The sequence below is a fragment of the Anopheles marshallii genome, chromosome 2 (genome assembly GCF_943734725.1).
Source record: "Anopheles marshallii chromosome 2, idAnoMarsDA_429_01, whole genome shotgun sequence".
NCBI lineage: Eukaryota > Metazoa > Arthropoda > Insecta > Diptera > Culicidae > Anopheles > Anopheles marshallii.
The window spans coordinates 85,395,135-85,413,680 of NC_071326.1; the positions used below are offsets into that span (position 1 = coordinate 85,395,135).

At 42.4% G+C, this 18,546-nt stretch overlaps 2 protein-coding genes across 2 annotated transcripts; one reads left to right on the forward strand and one right to left on the reverse strand.

Moving 5' to 3' along the window:
* The first annotated feature begins 304 nt into the window (after positions 1-304).
* LOC128719372 (Bardet-Biedl syndrome 7 protein homolog) lies at positions 305-2,703 on the forward strand. Its single transcript, XM_053812996.1, has 2 exons — positions 305-2,229; positions 2,309-2,703. Exons 1-2 carry the CDS (start codon positions 372-374, stop codon positions 2,701-2,703), a joined length of 2,253 nt encoding a protein of 750 aa, XP_053668971.1. The 5' UTR covers positions 305-371.
* A 4-nt stretch (positions 2,704-2,707) lies between these two features.
* On the reverse strand, positions 2,708-4,703 carry LOC128718736 (alkylated DNA repair protein alkB homolog 8). The gene is made up of 3 exons (XM_053812357.1): positions 4,596-4,703; positions 3,398-4,537; positions 2,708-3,331 (listed from the first exon to the last, which is right to left on the reverse strand). The coding sequence occupies exons 1-3, from the start codon at positions 4,701-4,703 to the stop codon at positions 2,708-2,710; spliced, it is 1,872 nt and encodes a 623-aa protein (XP_053668332.1).
* Positions 4,704-18,546: the final 13,843 nt, after the last annotated feature.

Sequence of the window (18,546 nt, forward strand, 5' to 3'; positions counted from 1 at the left end):
AACTATCACATCTCCAAATTGTTGTTTAAAATGGTAAAAAAAAACTGCCTTTAAATTTTTAATTCAATTGCCTGGAAGTTTATCATACTAGTAATTGCATGTTCAAAATGCATCTAGAATCATGAGTGACCACATCAAATAGTGGCGGGGCCCCAACCATCATTCCGCCTAGGGGCTCCAAGAAGATTGAACCGCCACTCACATCAAACACTGAAGAAGTGCAACAGGTTTCTTGCAGGGTTTTTTGGGCAATATATAAAGCGCAATCGCAAAAAGGGGTTGGTTTCCATGGTTTCATGAAAATTGTACAACAAAACAATACCCTGGTCCCGTTTTAAAGAATATCTTTTCCGTGTGTTACAAATTCTGCAATGGAACTCGAGTTGACCCGAGTCGATTACACCAACGTTGGATTAACGGGTCCAAACTGCTTACAGCTGTTACCCCCAACGACCAACGGCACGTCCAGCGGTTCCAACAGTGGATACAAGCAACAGCAAAAGGTAGCGATTGGCGATCAGGATGGTGTGCTGCAGGTGTTTTCCATGAAGAAGGATGAACTGCAGGTCCACTTCAAGACGCTACCGAACGAGAAGATTGCCTCGGTCAAGCTGGGCGGCCAGTCGGGTTCGGTGGCGGATAAAATTTTTACCGCCTCCGAAAACAAGGTGCGCGGTTTCAACAAGAAGGGCAAACTGTTTCTCGCGTTCGAGACGAGCCTGACGGAAACGATACGCTCGATGTGTGTCAGCGGGAGTGATCTGCTGGTTTGTGGGAACCACGTCTACAACCATTACCGTGACTGTAAAGAGGTGGGCTCTTACCTCTGCGGGGATGTCATCGTGGATGTGGCGGCCCTTTGCCCGAACAACACAAGTCGATTGATTACGGTGCTGGCCTGTTCCGGTCGGGTGTTGCGCATTCTCGAACATGCCCGCGTACGGCAAACGCTTGAGCTGGAAAGCGTTCCGACGGTGCTGTACGTACCGAAGGGTATAGGAGATAGAATTCTGTGCGGTTTCACGGACGGAAGCGTTATATTGTTTCATCTGAATTTACTCTCAACGGAGATCAAGCGAGAGGTGCTGGTCGCGGATCGCGAGGGAGATGGTATACTGAGTGCGGTCACCTGTATCGCTACGTACGATCTTTCGGCCGATGGTAAGGAAGAGTTGATCGTGGGACGGCGTGATGGAACGCTGCAGGTGTTTGCGATGAACTCGGACGAATATCAGTTCGAGATGGAATGTACGCAAATTTACCGCGACAACTTTAACGAAAGCATATCGGCCCTGCAGGGTGGATGTGTGGGAGCGACAAACTACACGGAGGTACTCGTTTGTACCTACTCGGGACGAATATTTGGTCTGACGACGCAATGCATCAGCAAAAGCCTCGGTGATAATGGAACACGGTCGGAGAAGATCGCGGGAACACCGATCGATTCTTCGGCGAAGCTGCAACGTATAAGAGCGGAGATATACGAGCTGGAGCAAACGATCGCAAAGGAAAGAGAACGGTATCAACTTTCCACGCAGGCTCTTTCCTCGGGCCTTTCGGCAATACCTATGCTACCGATAAACGATTCATTCGTCCTGTCGAAAGAAGACGCTACGTTTCTCCTCTCACTGGAAATACCCACTCCGATCGAGCACGTTCTGCTGCAGTGTGATGAACCGATCACTCTGCTGGATGTGGAGAGAAATACGGCGGTCGTCAGTTTCAGTGAGTGTGATAAGCTAAGTGGAAACAGTTTGCTGGCGAGCTATCGGTGCCAGCTGAACACGAATCGTATCGATTTAAAGTTTCGCACCATCGAGGGCCAAACTGGAACGCTGCAAGTGTACATCACACCGAATCTGCAGCCCAAGTGTTGTCAGCTAAAGCGTTACCCGATCAAACCACTGTCGCTGCACATGATTGTGCATAATGCTACGGACGAAACGCTTGCACGGCCAATAAATACGCTGACGCTGAAGGGCCCCTTCAGTCAGGCGGAAATGCACAACTGGATGATAAACAGCATCCCCGAGCTGCCAGAAAAGCTCTATGAAAGTGGAAAGGTGCAGTACACGTTTAGGCACGTGTTCATCGGTACAATATTGATCTGTGAGTATGGAAAGGGAGAAGCGACTTTTCGGAGCGATAACATTTCGACCATATCGATACTGAAGGACTTCATCACCAAGGAAGCGACCAAGAAGCGAATCAAGCTGGAAATTTCGACGTGTGAGTACACGTTTTCGGAGGTATTTCGTAATACATCGAATATTGTTCAGTAACGGTGTTTGTTTTTCTGGTTTTTCAGCTATCAATGAATCTACAATTCCCTCCCTGATTAAGCTTATAGAACCCATGATTTTACACTACAACAAGCTTACCAAGGATTATCAGCTAGCCCAAGCGTTGCTGGATTTGGACATTCGGGATGACGAAGAGTTTAACACGCTGTCCGAAGAGTATCGTTCGCTCATCCGAAATCAGCAAGCGATCGGAACGGAGTTTCGAAAGCAACCGACGATTCTGAATCGCATCTACGGCATTCTCACCGATTTGTACATCGATAAGTTCAAGTTTAAGGGAGTGAACGTGAAAACGAAGCTACCGCAGTTGATTGAATTGCTCGAAAACTATTCGTACGATGAGCTGGTACAGTTTTACAGCGTGGTTAAAGCAGGGGACGAAGATATCGGTGACGTCTAAGTGGTCATAACACAGGGTTTTGGAGGCACTTCTTTTGCAACACTACGCACCAGTTGCCCTGATCGTAGTAGCTTTCTATTAGTTGGATGCGAGCTTCACCACTGGCTAGACATAGTTTCTCCAGCTCGTGTTCTTCAAATACATGATAATATCGTAAAAACGTAGTCTTTTCCATCGAATCGTTTGTTCGCAGTTTCCACGGTACGAGTAAATCTTGATGCTGAAACTGTGTCCGGTTTGTATGCACTGGCAGTGTGCAATCGTTCACTCCCGCGATTACCTTTTCTGTTTGCACTATCAGTGAACCATCATTCGCGGGGTCGTCCTCAGCGATAGGTTTGTTATTCTGTTTGTTCTGCCGTAAGTAGCTGGATTTTTTAGCATTAGCTTCTTGGTTTTTGGCCCACACGTAAATCAGCGCTTTACCTCCGGGGCGTAGCACGCGTAACATTTCCGAAATTGCTTGCTTTCTTCGCTGATCGGTTGCTAGATGGTGAATTACCGCGATGCTGATACACGCATCGACCGATTCATCACGGAATGGCACCGCGAGACAGTCACACTGCAGTACATTAAATCCGCGATCTACACAAACTTGCAGCAAACCTTCGCTGCGATCACAACCCAACTGTATAAATAAATAAACGTTAATAAACCTGCTTGATCATGTTATGCTACGTCATCTACATCTTACCATCACAGCACGTTCGCTCGAAGCAAGATATTTTCCATTTCCACATCCAACATCCAGCAAAACTGCCCCGTCCGATAACGATCGCACGAAAGCTTCTACCTTTGGCCATGGTGAGTGTCGAGTGTCGCTAAAATGTTTCGCTATCTCATTGTAAACTCGATGAACGTTCTGCGCTTCTACCTGTGCGGCGTGGCATTCGAGAAGATTCGGCTGTTTTCCGGCTGATTGCTGCACCGTGTCACAAAGTGTAGGAAATTGGCAGCCACAACGATCGTTCTGAAGCAATTTTCTAAACGTTAACGAAACACGTACCCTTCGCTTTCGCACGGTCAAATCCCCATTCGGCGATGGTATCGTGTCCATTTTGCGGGGCGTTATGCCATGCGTCCAATCGTATCGGCTCTCTCCGGCCATTATTAGCAGTGATCGGGAAGGTAAGTCTACACATACCTGTTTCCCGGAAGAGGGTTGTTTAAATTCCATCACAATGTCGCTGCCAAGCGAAAGGGATAGAATCGGATCGTCGAATGCACTGTGTGTGTCTACATGAGGCGGAATGCCCTGTCCTGGTTCGTATTGATTCACCGTGAGCTGGTCCGGAAAGTGCCAACGTAGTTCGGGATGTAAGTTTTGCAATCGATGCCACAGCTCATTGCACACGGATGGTATTTTACGGTCCAGAGGTTTCGTTTTATCGACATTATTTGTTCCGTAAACGAATTCGTAACCAAAATGTTTTACTTTGCGATGCTTGAGGGTTTTACTTAGCTGTACGTTGGTCTCTTCGCTATCTTCAGAGTTCACCGCTTCCAAGAGGAGCTTTTCCATTGTTTCATCGATAAAATTACGTTCCAGAATCAAATCATTAGGTAAGATGTGATTCCATGGGTCATCCTGACATGGAGGAAGCGCATTACAAAATGCTAACAGCAAAACGGCTCCGTCCTGTCCCAATGTACAGATACCGTTGAGTGCTGTATACACCGATTGTGCACTAGGTTTGGATGTGCATTGTAGAAACGAATACGATTTGCCTGGGGGAAATCGCACCTGTCTAATCGAGCCATGCTGTAGAGCTTCTGTTAGAAGAGCCTCTTGCTGCAAACCCGTCGAAAGGCCTGCATTGCAGATTACGATAAACTACGACAAACAGAATCATTATTGTATCACAGCCACAATATTGTTTAACTATGCTTACCTCCGTTGTTTCATCACAAAATTGCGTTCCAGCATCCTTTTCGATTAACAGCTGACAACGTTTAATTTTTTTGCTTATTTTCTTCTCTAAATTTTTCGATAAACTCATTATAGAGTGAAAATTGCACTAAAAATACGCAAGCACATGCAACTTGCCGCTGTATAAAATGTAAACAAACAAATTTGACGGCCGGGCCAAGGTGAATATAATTTGCTGGTGATGGAATGCGTTCAAAGTTGCTACTTGAGCGCCATCTATGTGTCAAGTGCTTCCAACTAGTTTTGTTGCTTCGAAATCCACCAAAAAGGATCCTTCCGATGGATCACGTGTTAATGTATATGAACATGCTTTTTAACGAGTTTTTCGCATAAATACCTATTCTAAATGTTGCGGAAACCCCCTTTTCTACGAGCAATATCTCGTATAGCGATAAATTTGTATTCCTTCAGCTATTCTGGTGAATTATATCTGAGAACCAACAGTTGATGTACTTGCAACGTTGGAATATGCCACATATATCGAAATGGAAAACAATAATATAGAAAAGTTTCTAACGGAGCACATCGAAGAGTTCCCCTCGAAACCCCCGAAGATTGGAGTGATTGATGCGAGGAAATTTTTTTTTTGTGGCAGCAGATAGATAACCTATCCTCAATTTTGCGAAGACATCCTAAAGGTGTTGAATACATGGGTTGTTGTTGGCAAACATCATCCTGACTATGCACCTGCTCGACGAGTTAACGATAAAGTTGTTAATTCTCGTGATTTGTCGCTATTTTTAACACTGAAACGGATTGAACTAGTTATAAAAGGATTAATTGTGCGTCTTTGACTTCATGATCAATGAATCCAATGTGTAGAAATTCTTTCAAATAACATACAACCAAGAACAACAGGATGACTATAACGATTCCAAGATAAGTTTAAAGTGATAACTATTCTAACCTTCGCAATGGTTTCTTTTCAAACCGTCCCATCAGTACAAATCAAGCATATGGAATGCAAATATTAAATGACATTATTTGTGGTCGAATGTTTGCCTTTGTAACTCATCGCTGGCTCGATTACCGATCCTAATGATGCATACCATAGTTTGCCAATTGGCCTTGTATCGTCGGGTCATCAAAGGTATCCCCATTCTATTTTCCCCCAATTGCATGATCAGTTTGCAATTTATCAACGCTGTGTCCAACCCATTACACGAACTTCTAACTGCGTTTGGCTATACCGTAAGGAATGGCAAAGCAATTGAGCAGCATTGCACCCCTGCCATTCACTTGCTGCTAACCATTTGTTTGCTATGCAAACTAGCAATTGCAGCGGTAAGAACATCAAAGGTTACCGGAGAATTGGCTCTAATGTCGGTAGGCATACCATGGCTTCAAAGAGGTGCAACGCAGTTGCATACATGAATGAGCGATCACAGCACGCGAAACCACTTTTCCTTTCGGGAATCAATCCGTCGTTCAAATAAGGATAAAATAGGGAATTTTGCATTGAAAATGCAGGAGGTGTCCAACTACTTTTCCATTTTGTTGAAGGTATTAAAACAATGGAGCAATTCTCAATGGGTCGGAAAATTGTAATTTCGCTAAAATTCGCTTCCAAGAATCAATGATAGCAAATAGTTTTTCACTAGCCATTACAATTCCCCCTTCCATCGGGACGCATAACGCGAACGTCAGTTGACGGGGGGGTGGCCGACCAAAGAATTCCACTGAAACGGAGGCCAATCGGAGAGGTCATCCTTGCTTGGTGTGGAATAAATTGAATTTCATTTATTCATAGGGTTGAATTATTTGCCAATCCACCCCGAGATAACGGTGGTACGGGTGCAAAACCGATCCCACCCCATTTTCATCTTCCATTCTACCAATTCCATTGGACGTACGATCTGAAATCGATTTGAAAGCGATTAGTGGAGCATGTGATGCTTTCTGCCGGGGGAATTTTCCATTCCATTGTTTTCCACAAATGACCTTCCATTGCATGAATGCACACACACACCTCTACCCGTATGTCACTGTAAGCCTGGGGTAGGCAGAACTGCGCAATATCTGCACTCAGTGCATTGCATTTTATTGCACTGCGCTTACACTTGCATCCTTCTGCTTTGCTTTGCGTGGCACTTTCAAAATAACATTCCGGGGAAGAGGGGATTTTGTTTTGCTCCTGTGCCTGTGCTCCCGTGAATGGTCCGTTGGAAGAGGAAGTCAATCTGACGCCAAACTGTCCGTGTGGCAGACCGATGTTTATCTGTGCTTTGTGAAAGCTTGCCGTTTTTTGTGTGTGTGCTTTCGTTTATTTTCACCGACGTTTGCACGCGCTCTGCTGGTGCGGAACCCCACGGACGTACCCAATCCTGGTGCAATTAAATTGCATTTCCTACCCCTCCATTTTACCCCATCGGACAGTGGCGAGTAGCTACCATCAATGATTGCTATCTGAGCTATCGTGGCACTGGTCAGTCCACACGAAACATGGCCCTGTGGTCAGAGCGACCGATTGCATTTGCCAATCGGGCGCTTGTGGACCGCGGGGAGGTGTTGGAGCCGGGAAGCGCGGGGAAATGTTTGCAATGGAGCCGCTAGTAATGCACTGGAAAACGTGTCACACACAACCACAACGCAATAAGAAAAAATACAGCCAACTGTCCGATGGAATGACTAACTGGACTGATCACAAATTGGAAGGGACATCACAGGACCGGACTCCACCACGGCAGGAGACAAAAAACTGCACGCCATTGCAATAAACATTTTTTGCTGTTGCGATTGCAATAAAAAAAAAAACACGGAAACATGGAAAAAGGCACAACAATAAAAATTGCCCCCAGGATGACCCCATCGGTAGCAAACAACGGGGTTTTTGGCGTAGGGAAATAGCAATGGCAAAAGGGGTTTATTTTTTGTTTTAGGAATTGAAAAGAGTCATTTACTGAAATTGCATTTTTTTCCATACTCTCTCAAAATTACAATGTAGTACAGTGTGCTGGAATAGAAAAGGGAAATGTGCATTAGTTTGATGTACTCTTCCCTTAATGCATGTTGACATTTGGGCCCTCTATCCGATAAGATAATGGATGTGTAGCGGACTGGTGGTGGATCGTCCATGTTGGATTACTGTCCTTCGTTCCTTCGAGCTATTGTTAAACCATTTGCATGCCTATACCTGAATGGAGAAGAAGGGAAAACTTATTTAGAAAAGTTTTAAAGCAATATGTAAGGATGGTGAAACTAATTGTTAAATAATTCTCTCGTTACTCGGATAAAGTTGCATTAAGAGTGTAGTCTTCTTCTCCTAGGGGTATTACAGATCATGTCTGTCATTTCTGGCTTACTAGACTTATTTTACCATAAAGCCGGATGGTAAGTCCTTGCTACGGGGGAACGGTCCGGATGGGATTTATGCTAAGTCCTGCTGTCTGGCACCGACGCCGCTACCAAATACACAACAAAAAAAAAAAACACATCATAATTGAAATTATCGCCTTATTATTATTATGTAGTGGATATGTGGTATACCAGACATGCCCAAAATTGTGCATCATTGCACTAGAATTGCTCGATGCGGACATTCAAATCCTACAAAAAAAAACCCCTCACGATAATTCCGCAGTCAACGCACTTCCTAACATCAAGTCGCTTTATCTTTGGTTCTTCTTTGTTGTTTTTGAGTAAATATTTATGGCATCCATCTACCTTCCGCCAGTCACCCGGTGGAGCTAATTATCTTTTAACCATCAGTTCGCAGTTACCCTATTCGCGCTTATCCATCGTTGCACCGAAAGGGTTTTGGCTAACGGGAGAAAACCCACCACGGAAAAATAGATCCAAATTACCAACTAACCTCATTATAGCAGCCTCACATTTTGGCATTCGACTCCGCATCCAATGGTGTCCAATTGCACCAAAGAAATGCACCAGAAAGGTTCGTCCATTTGCGGGAACGATATCTTACGGTCTGCTACTGGTGGATATTAAGATTGCAATAAAATGAAGTGCCAACACAAATTTCTTCCCAGAGAGATGCTATAAAGAGTGCAGTCACCATTGTGTATATATTGCCGTATTGCAATCGGTGGGAAACGTACATACCGGAGCACTTTCTGTAGAAAATTTGTACCAACAAAAAAGTAGCAAGTTAAGTAGCGCTGTACGAAAAAAATATCACTGCGCAACTGGTTTCTAGTAACATAAAGATCGAGCAGATCGAGAACATTCCAGTGTAGCGACTGTACCACCGCGTCGTAGGCGTTCTTCTATCGAAGAACTTATTTTAAGTATAAACATTCAAAAGCTTCTTACCAGTCGTGATTTGCGGGCCCGCTTTTCATTCCCTTGCTTGTTCTTTTACATCCCCTGCATAGAGGAAAAGGATTCTTTAGCCATCACTACACATGTTTGGCTCTTGATTCCTATCAAATACCCACAATCCCCCGTCCCAACATTCCCGCGTTCCAAGCCGAAAAAGGGATTTGATAACTTTAACGACAAGCACATGAAGCGAATAGGACACCATCCGAAGCGAATATCGCGCCGAAACGGCGCACCAAATCCCAACCGCATTGGGAAAAGGATCTGAAAAGCGCACCGGGAGAGCAAAATACAAAAAAAAGGTTTTAATTTTAATATCAATTTTATTGACCATCGTAGAAAATGGTTGGTAAGATAAAACCGTCCACAACGAACATCGCGCGCGAGTGCGCGGATCGGCCGTGTAATATAAACCACGCACCGGGGTAAAAAAGGTCCAGACGAAGGATATCCAAACAAAATTAAACCTTTCGGACATTGGGCTACAGTTCTTCTGCCGATCCTTTACCTCGTTTGACGGTGTACGCGTACCGCCCGGGACGATAGAACTATTATTTTAAAGCGCTTTTCGTTGTTTCCCTGTTGTCCCTCTTGTTTTTTTTTGTCTATGTGGGTCCACTCGGTTTTCGGGAGGTCCTCCCCGGTACGCATGCATCCAGCGAACATGTCCGAATCTGTCGAGATCATGTTTCCCCCGATTCGGGGTTTTCTGTCTACATTTCATCCGTTCTCCTCCGCTTTCACGATGCAGGAAGGAATATGTTGTGTTTGCTGTGTGTTGCCTCTTTTTTTAAACGTCTTTTAAGGTTTCGTACACTTCGTTTGCCCCATTTTGGGCTAATAATAGCTAATCATGGCGGTAACACCAACTGTGGAATTCGTTTTACCTATGTTTGCAGAGGGCAGCAGGAAATAAACCATTTTAGTCTGGTGCTTGTCATAGTGTGGCTGTGATTCTGCTTCCTGTGCACTTCGGTGAAGCGGTAAAGAACTAGTTTTTATGCCATTCATTACAACTTAGGAACAAAACAACTAGACGAGCGAGTTGTGGTCAAAATGCTTTGAAGTATACTATTTGAAGTTTGGTCTTGTTATGTTGGAGCATTTTTGCAAAATTTAGACTCCTTCGACCTAGGCTTAGACTTAGAATTACAAGCTTTTGAAGGATATTGATGACATTGATGAATTTATAAGAAAAAATTCGAAAAGTTTTATGCAATTCAAAACACTACACAATATGTAACACCCTGAGAGTTGCGTGATTTTGAGAAACTCGTAATAAGGGTGGCTGAATGTTCCTTCAAGAATGTGTCCCCAATTAAAATTAAAAGAGGAGCACTGCAAGGTCGCTCGATAAGGTTGTCTCAGTCAGGATATTATGGAGTCTAAAAACTAATTCGTAAAGGACTACATTATGGCACAAAGGTACCGGGAACCGGGTGTGAAAAAATCCCTTTCAATTCCTTCAGCGAATTCTTCTTGATCACCTGAATTGACTCGAGTCCGAGTAATTTTTCGGAACAAAAAGATGTCGTCCAATACCAATTCAGTGTACTGTATGAAAAAGGGAGATCTTCGCAAAGCAGATAAAACTTGTCACTCGATGTCTCTTAATGCTGCTGTCTATTGACCTACTGATATTTATGACAGAACTGTTGAGCTAAGAAAAGGACGTTAAATGTATCTGTCATACAACCCACAACTGGACTTATGGAATTACTAACCAATATCTACAAGAATAGTTGCGATTATTGAGGCAGGTTCACCGAGGTGCTTTAAATTTGAAGTCTTTCTTTGGACACTGTGTCGAATACGTGTTATAACATCTCTACCAAAAATCGTTTGTACAACGAAAAAACGGGGGATTGTAATTATTTAGTAAATCAAAATGATGAAATTTAGACGAACAGTAACTGCATTATAATGAGATCATTTTAATATACATTTCAAACTTTATTTAACAGTAGTTAGACAAGATCTACACTGTCCAGTCAAAAGAATCATGGGAAAATGAAAATGGAAAATGAAAATGATTGCATATACAACAATCGAGAAGCTTGGTTTTTCCTTGTCAAAAATTACTAATCGCTCTTTGGCATTCAGTTAAAAACTAAAGGCAAAAAATAACGTTGTCTTATACAATTCGTTTAGGTGATATGAAGTCGAACGAAGACGAAACAGATAATCTCAAGCAGCGGCTTGTGACGTTGTGATTTCGTTGGCGTCACCATTGGCGGGATAAGAAAAGCGTCGGTACTGCCATCGTCCCTTAACGTTGCACACATTTCCAAGCGTGTTGATGTGTTTTTTTTGTCGTTCTCTTGTTCGTTTTGGAGTCTTTTTTTCTGTTGACGTCTTGGGATAAAGTCAACGCATAGAAAGGAGAGCCAGAAACGAGACGGCAAAAAAAAGGAAATAGATGCGCTCAAACCCGTAACACTAACATTCATACGAACGAATTAAAAAAAAAAGTCCAACATGTGTAGCATTCCGATCAGTGACCTCGTTTCGTTGGAAGGTGATTTCAAGGGCAAGGTCTAAGAAACCCCAGTTCCAGAGTATCACGAAAAGCGGTTCGGTTGGGAAGAACCAGAACGGGGTATACGTTTTCGCTGCGTTCTCCCGATGACATGCGGGAGGTGAATTAAAAACAGCACTAACATAACGACCTGCAATAACAATCATCGTCGAGCAGCGGTAAAGGAAACACGTTAAAAGCCCTACTGGGCGGATAGCCGAGGGATCCACCACAGACTGCAAAATCGCCTTTTGCCGTGTTGCGAATGTCGTTGAACATAATTTAGAGATTATTATTTATGCACCGAGCGTGTACCGGGATTGTAATGCGATCGTAAACAAGCGTGTTATGGCGTGGCGTGTATTTGTTTTAGCGGCTGGTAGGGGGGAGGACGGGTATAAAACTATAATACATCCCTTCGAATCGGCGTATCCTGGCCGTCCACAGGCGCGACAGTAGACGTAAAAAATGGCAATTGCCATTTTATTTGCCACTAGTAAAATTTTTCGGTTGAAATTGTCCGGACATCATCTGCTGCGTCACGTTAGACCTATGGCGCACAATCACTGTGGAGTGTGATGTTTGGTGCCACTAAAACCCCCGTAAGGGAGCTTATTCACGGTGGGGTAGAGAGAAAAGCGAAAGCTCACTCCCCGGTTCGCCTTTCTCCGTGATATAATTTTATACATATATAGCTTTATGGCTTTACACGGTAGTTATTTGTGGTGCGAAAATCACACCAACGGGGCTGGCCCTCGGTACCCGGGAATGGAATCAACAGTAAAAATAGTAAGTCGACCCCTATACACACACACGTACTGCCCAAACAAACCGTAACCTGTCTCGGCCGTTTACTTTTATATTACATATTTCATGCTTACACCGCCATCATCGCCACTACGGTAGCGCACCAACAGTTTGGTCCGTTCTCTTGGTAGGCGCGCGCGTAAAAGTGGCTAATTTTCCTGGGCTCCTACCAGCTTTGCCAACGTGGATCACCCCCCCCCCCCACTCCCATTCCGCGTGTGCACCGGTTATAACTATTATTTATGCCTTAATTTTACGTTTTTTTTCTTCTGTGCGCGGCCGTGCGTTTTGCTAGCCGCAATCCGTTCCACGGTTCCGTGTGCGCGGCGTGTGCCGTTTTTATTGCACACTACTCCTACGATGGTTCGACCTTACCGAATCAGCTGTTGCAAACTTTCTTTCGGTGGCGATCCACTTTTGGAAGTTTGGCGTAAGGTGGCGCTCGAAAACACTTACAGTGAGGTACAATTTTTGTTTCACCAAAAGTTTTACTAGTAGTTTAACACAATTGAACAATTTAATGAAAATTTCAATGGTTAAAAATACATGTATATTTTATTTATAAAAATTTAGATTTACTGATTACTGAATAATACAAAGCAAAACATAATTAAGAATCAGGTAGGACTCTCAATTTTGTTTTCAGACTATTGCAAAAGATTGATTAACAATTTATTCGGTTGTGTTCGTATATTTTGATGTCGTTGATATTGTTGTCGTACTATTGTTGTTATTGTATTTGTATGTTAACAATGTAAACAAGTTTTTCGAGAATAAAAATGATAAATGATATATCAATCACACTGAGCCAACTTGAGTTTAATTAACAAATATAAAAACAGGTTTTGATTAATTATAAATATTTATGAATTTGCTATAGTAAGAATGACCGCGGAATTCTAAACAAATTTGCAACAAGTGGAAGTGATACAAACATTGAACCTTACTGTCGGAAGAAAAGCGAAAAACAAACATCTAAATCAAGCGTACCGTGCCGGCGGTAAAATTATGACAATCAATGAACAGAAGCACAAACCTGACGGCGGCGAAGAAAAATGGAAAGTTAACCTACGGCACACGTTACCCTATAGCTTCAACCCGTCCGTCTTTAATTGGTGCCCCGGATCAGCTTGGGGTCGTTCCGAGCAATTATGCATTGCAGTGATTGATATTTGCACACACACACACACACAGGGTACATTTTCACCGATGTGGGAGGGGAAAAAAACGCATCCCATTCAGCTTGTCGGAGCTAAAAGTGCATCGGCCTCAATGCGTGGTTCCGTTACGGTTTTGATAGTGCAGATTGTGTTTGTTAAAGATACCATTTTCCTGCTTTTACCCCGCGACCGGGTAACTCCAGCACAGGCTGCAGCTACGCATGAGATACACTGAACGTGTGGTGAATTAATGAAGGTGGAAGCGTTTAAAAAATTAACACATTATAATGTAGGTTTATTGCTTATCGCTGCATTTTAAACTGAAGGGTACATTTGCGCAAAAAAACAGTCAAAATTTCATTATGCTATCGTGCACTTCGCTCGCTATCGGTGAGTACGAACTGTGGCTCATCTAAAACGGTTCCGTATTCCAGATCTGATATACCAAAAGGGCTAAAAATTTGAAATACAGTCCGTGACATAACTGTATGGACTTGTTTTTAATAAATGTGAAATGATGACGAATTACATGAAAATAATGTTCTACATAGTTTTGTATTGAAAAATAAAAAAAGTCTTCATCGTGACAGAATAATCATACATTTTTAGCTTAACAATAATATTTATTCTGTAATCCTCTTCCTCTCGGCGTAACTACCTACTAGGTCATGTCCGCCATTGCTGGCTTACTGGACTAATTTTTCCACGTAGCTGAATAAGTTTGTCTTTGCTACGGTCTGCATGGGATTTTGGTCCGATTCTACCGTGTGAAGACCGGCGCAGCTAACAATAGGTCCGGTGATGTATGCTTCTTATTTTCCATCATAGTAATCTAATGACTACTATATCGAAAACAGCGATTTTTTTTCTATAAGTGGCCTCATAGTTATGCTTCATGAAGAAATTTATCGGACAATTTCGAAAAAAAAATACGAAATTAAAGAAAGAATATTTTGATATATATTCCCTTCTTTCCCTTCCTTTGATATAAACATTTCCTTCTTTTTAACTGTGTTTTATATTTTCTAAAAAGTTAGTAGCCTTATAGTTAGGTCACGAACTGTATAAACTGCTGAGCAGATAATAGCAAACTGGAATACTCTTCGGTCGCAAACGCTACCTTTCCCAGACGAAATGGAGCTCAATAAGTTTGGATGGGATCTTCTGAATGAGTGCTGGTTTTTGTCGATTTAAATGGTTCTCTCTGTTTTTCCTGGGATGCAACTGGCAAAGTGCAACAGCGCAGAGCTAAAACGAGCACTAAACTCTATTTCAAGTTCCTCTAACACATTACCTTCGGAAGGATCTTATTCATTTTTTTATCTTATCAAGCAGCTTATCCTGATGGTTAAAATAGTACATTTTATCAACAACACGCAAAACTAATTGTGTACCGTTTCCTCCATTTTCTACAAACGTTTTCCACGTCCAGAAATGGTTCGCCACCAATGTTTTTTTCTATTATTGTGATGAAGTGCCACTTTGTTTCGTCCCGATAATGGGAAATTTGCGTGCGCAAAATGTCGTTCCCTTACCTCACGTCCGCAAATTATGCAAATAGCAATTTCAGAATAGTTTGGCGTGTGTTTTCTTTTTGTTTGTTACTGTTTGTTTCTTTGATCGAGCTGCGCCAAGTGGAATGTTTGCCCTCACAATTTTACCCCGCCTGGCAGCACGGACGGATTCAATGAGAAGCTTTTTGTAGCGCCATTTTCTTACACCAAACTGTCGTGTTACGAACGGCACGACAATGACCGGGCGAGGCGAAGCGTACTACTGCCAGCCAGCGAACTTCTAAAGCAATGCAATCGAGCGAAGATAAGTTTAACACCAGCAAACACACATAAAATAATGTTATAGAAATAGCAAAAAAAACCCAAGCGCCAAATGCTGGTTCACGACACTAAAATTGGATATACTGGAAGGTGGTTTAGCCGGCGAGGCGGCAAGGTGATCCATCGCACTGCAACGGGACATAAATGTTTTGTGGGACAAAGTAATGGCAACATTACCTAGGCGATGGTTAATTGAATGGCGCCATAATGTAATTCATTTGCAGATAAGACCGATTTTAGCAACAAGCCGGATTACGGAAGAATCGTTTCAATATTACAAACATTGTGCTGTCTATAAACTAGAGCACGATGGGTGTTGTTTGTTTAAATGATTTTGCTAAATAAGCTGGCAATGATACAATGGCACCGTTCATACTACGATTTAACACCATAGAAACAGTGTGAAGCAACTAGCTGTTGAACTTTAAACGGAGTAAACTTAAGCTATTGCGGCAATGAAACAATTGCCTACATTGATGCCCACAACTGTTCTTCATGAATGGGATCTTAATTTATGTTATCTATTGGTATGCGCTCGAGAAGGATAGAGCTAATGTTCATCATGCTGCTGTCGGTTCATTTTTTCTGCCAAAGTGTTGTGAAATTCAAAATTTCTAGCGCATTTGAGCTACAGGGAAGCAGAATGAATTTAAGCTGATATTACAAATGGTCCACTTATTGGAAAACTGTTACATAACTATTCTTTTTGTGTTTTATAATATAAAAAAACAGCATCTTAAAAATGAGTAATGAATGGAATTGGCAGTTCTTTTCTAAAACCCTGTCCAGTGTGTACTGGAGGATTTTTAAATTTTAAGTTCAGATTATGGAAATAAAGTTTAGTACTTACTTTCCTAAACAATCTTCTAAGAATCGCAAGTGAAAAGAAGAATAAAGCCATGAAATGAAATTTTAAATGGGATGTATCAAATGGTTTGTGCTCACATTGCTATCATTCGCCATCAATTGATGTGATGTAATTAATCATTTACTTTCATTAAACATATTAATGTTAAGATATTTCTGATCAAGCTAGCTAAAGAAAATTAATGACTAAAACCGCGCTTGTTTCAGAATGTTCCACACAACGTTTCGCGTGTTCAAAAACTCCTTTGCTTCAACCCACTCACCATCTAACATTGTGTGGTTTGCTGTATCATATATTTTTCTCTTCCTCGGGGAAGATATGGTATGATAGAAAACAGTCCCATCGTTCGATCGTTGCGTATCGCAAAACTTAACTTACATGCTTAGGAAACGCGAATGTACATCAATCGCGAAAGAGAATCGACACGAATTCCATCCAGACCGGCCGCCTTGTGTATGCGCGATAAGGACGGGTTGCCCCGGTTCGGTTACGCATAAAAAGGTAATGAAATAATAGCAAAACGCGCGAAAGAAAACGCGCTCCCCAACCACGCGAACTGGTGCGATCGCAATTTGGAGGCCATTTTTGCACGACCGTCGATGGTTGCGGCGCTCTCGGGTGCGTGTTTCGCTTGCGCAAGTGCGTATGTGCGCACGAGCGCGCACGTGTGTGTGATCATGACCGTGTGCGGATACGGTTTGGGGAGGGGATTTTCGCGCTTCTTTGTTTGCGCATTTTTTAATTCATTCCTCTCGGTTGGCTATCCGCTCTATCCTTCCTTTTCCCTTTGCGCTCCTTGCCGTTCGCTCTCGTGCGACTTGACTTCTGACTTTGCCAACCTCCATGATCATCGTCGCCATCATCATGTGCTGATGTGATCGTGAATTCAAGGACACTTTTTTCGCATGATCACTACAGTCCAAGCACGAATGAAAGAGAGGGAAAAGGGAAAGGGAGAAAGAGGCAAGTTGGAGGAGAAAAAAAAACAAAGCAACTGCAAAAAAGAAGCCTTTACGCACTTTGCTTCGTCGGTGTATGCGTGCACGCAACAAGTCGTGTTCGCGATTATGGAAATTAATCGTACGGCGAGGACAGATGGGTTGAGGACTAGCGGAGAGGTTGCTCAAAATTCGCGTCTTCTTCTTGTTTCGCGCGCGTTTTAGCGAACCTGCTTGGGAGTTTTTTCTACGCGCTTGGTGCTAGGAATTCTGTAGCATGTTGGGCGAGAATTTTTGCGTACCACTGATGCGTGCACAAACACTGAACAAAGAAAACTCTCGAACACCAGCGTTAGAATACTTCAGTGATCGCAAAACAGTGGAGGGTGGACATGTTGATCAGATAGCGATTTCGTTGTACATTAGCTTCTTGACTTCATTCATTTCTGATGCGCCGCAGGATACATTTGAATATTAATGTCGTGGGTATGAAACGAATGCTTTTTTCCTAATGTGTGTGTGTGTTTTTTTTAAGTTGGATCAGCTTACTGTCATGTCTGTATTATACACTTGCTGTGAAGACATGCTCTTGCTGATGGGTGGATAGTTTCCACATGCTCTGTGTGTAAAAACAAACACGATGATCTCAGCTTGCGGATTAGCAATTTGCGCAAAATTAATTTATCACAATTTATGACACATGAAAAAAATGCAGAACAATATGGCTGCGAACATGTAATAAAAGTTAGTTGGACGAACATTAAAGAATCATACGATGAATATACAATTGTTCTTGAATAGACAGCCATCTTGAGCCGACTAGTAGGAGCTTGTTAGTGTAGCTAGAGTAGCTATTGGAGACGTTGCTCAATGAACTTCATGTCTATTTAATTAAATTTATTTAATACCAAACTAACAGCTAATCATCAGTAAACTTGTTCTGCTGGTTTTCTACACCGAAAACTTTAAAATAAAGAGAAGGAACTAACGGGTGAGGTTTGGCAAAGTTGCTCTTATGCTTAACATAAACTTCAATTATAATTATCGACTGGAGTTGCATTTTAACAAAGTATTGTTTCAGATAAAGCACACAGGTCTTTATGTGAGGATTTCGTACTAGCTGCTGGATATCCCATTCGTAGTTCATGGAGTTAAGATTCTACGTGCTTGTATTTGGTTGATTAGTGTTAAACGAGCTATATCGCGTGTTTCTACATTTCTGAGGTTTATTTGATTTTCTAAATCGAAGTCAATTGAGACATCGAATAATTAAATTCGCTCCTTTCGCTCAATCTACGTACGCATTGATCAAGTTATCCTGATTACTGAAGATACTTTGGAGTTTAACGATGCGTCAATGTAGGAATAGGAAGACGAGTCGCTTACCAGGTACTGGTTTGTCCTTAGGAGTGTTACATGGATTTAGGTTGGTTAGAGATCAGTTAAGAAGTTTATTGAGGCATAGCAGAACTCAACATTATAACTCATATATAAATTTCTTGCTCATAC

Excerpts from the sequence above, each read along its gene's own strand:
- LOC128719372 (XM_053812996.1), top strand. The coding sequence starts at position 372 with ATGGAACTCGAGTTGACCCGAGTCGATTACACCAACGTTGGATTAACG. Across the intron at positions 2,230-2,308 it reads CAAGCTGGAAATTTCGACGT|CTATCAATGAATCTACAATT; the intron begins GTGAGTACACGT and ends CTGGTTTTTCAG.
- LOC128718736 (XM_053812357.1), bottom strand. The coding sequence starts at position 4,703 with ATGAGTTTATCGAAAAATTTAGAGAAGAAAATAAGCAAAAAAATTAAA. Across the intron at positions 4,538-4,595 it reads TTTGTGATGAAACAACGGAG|TTTATCGTAATCTGCAATGC; the intron begins GTAAGCATAGTT and ends TGTTTGTCGTAG. Across the intron at positions 3,332-3,397 it reads CGAGCGAACGTGCTGTGATG|TTGGGTTGTGATCGCAGCGA; the intron begins GTAAGATGTAGA and ends TTATTTATACAG.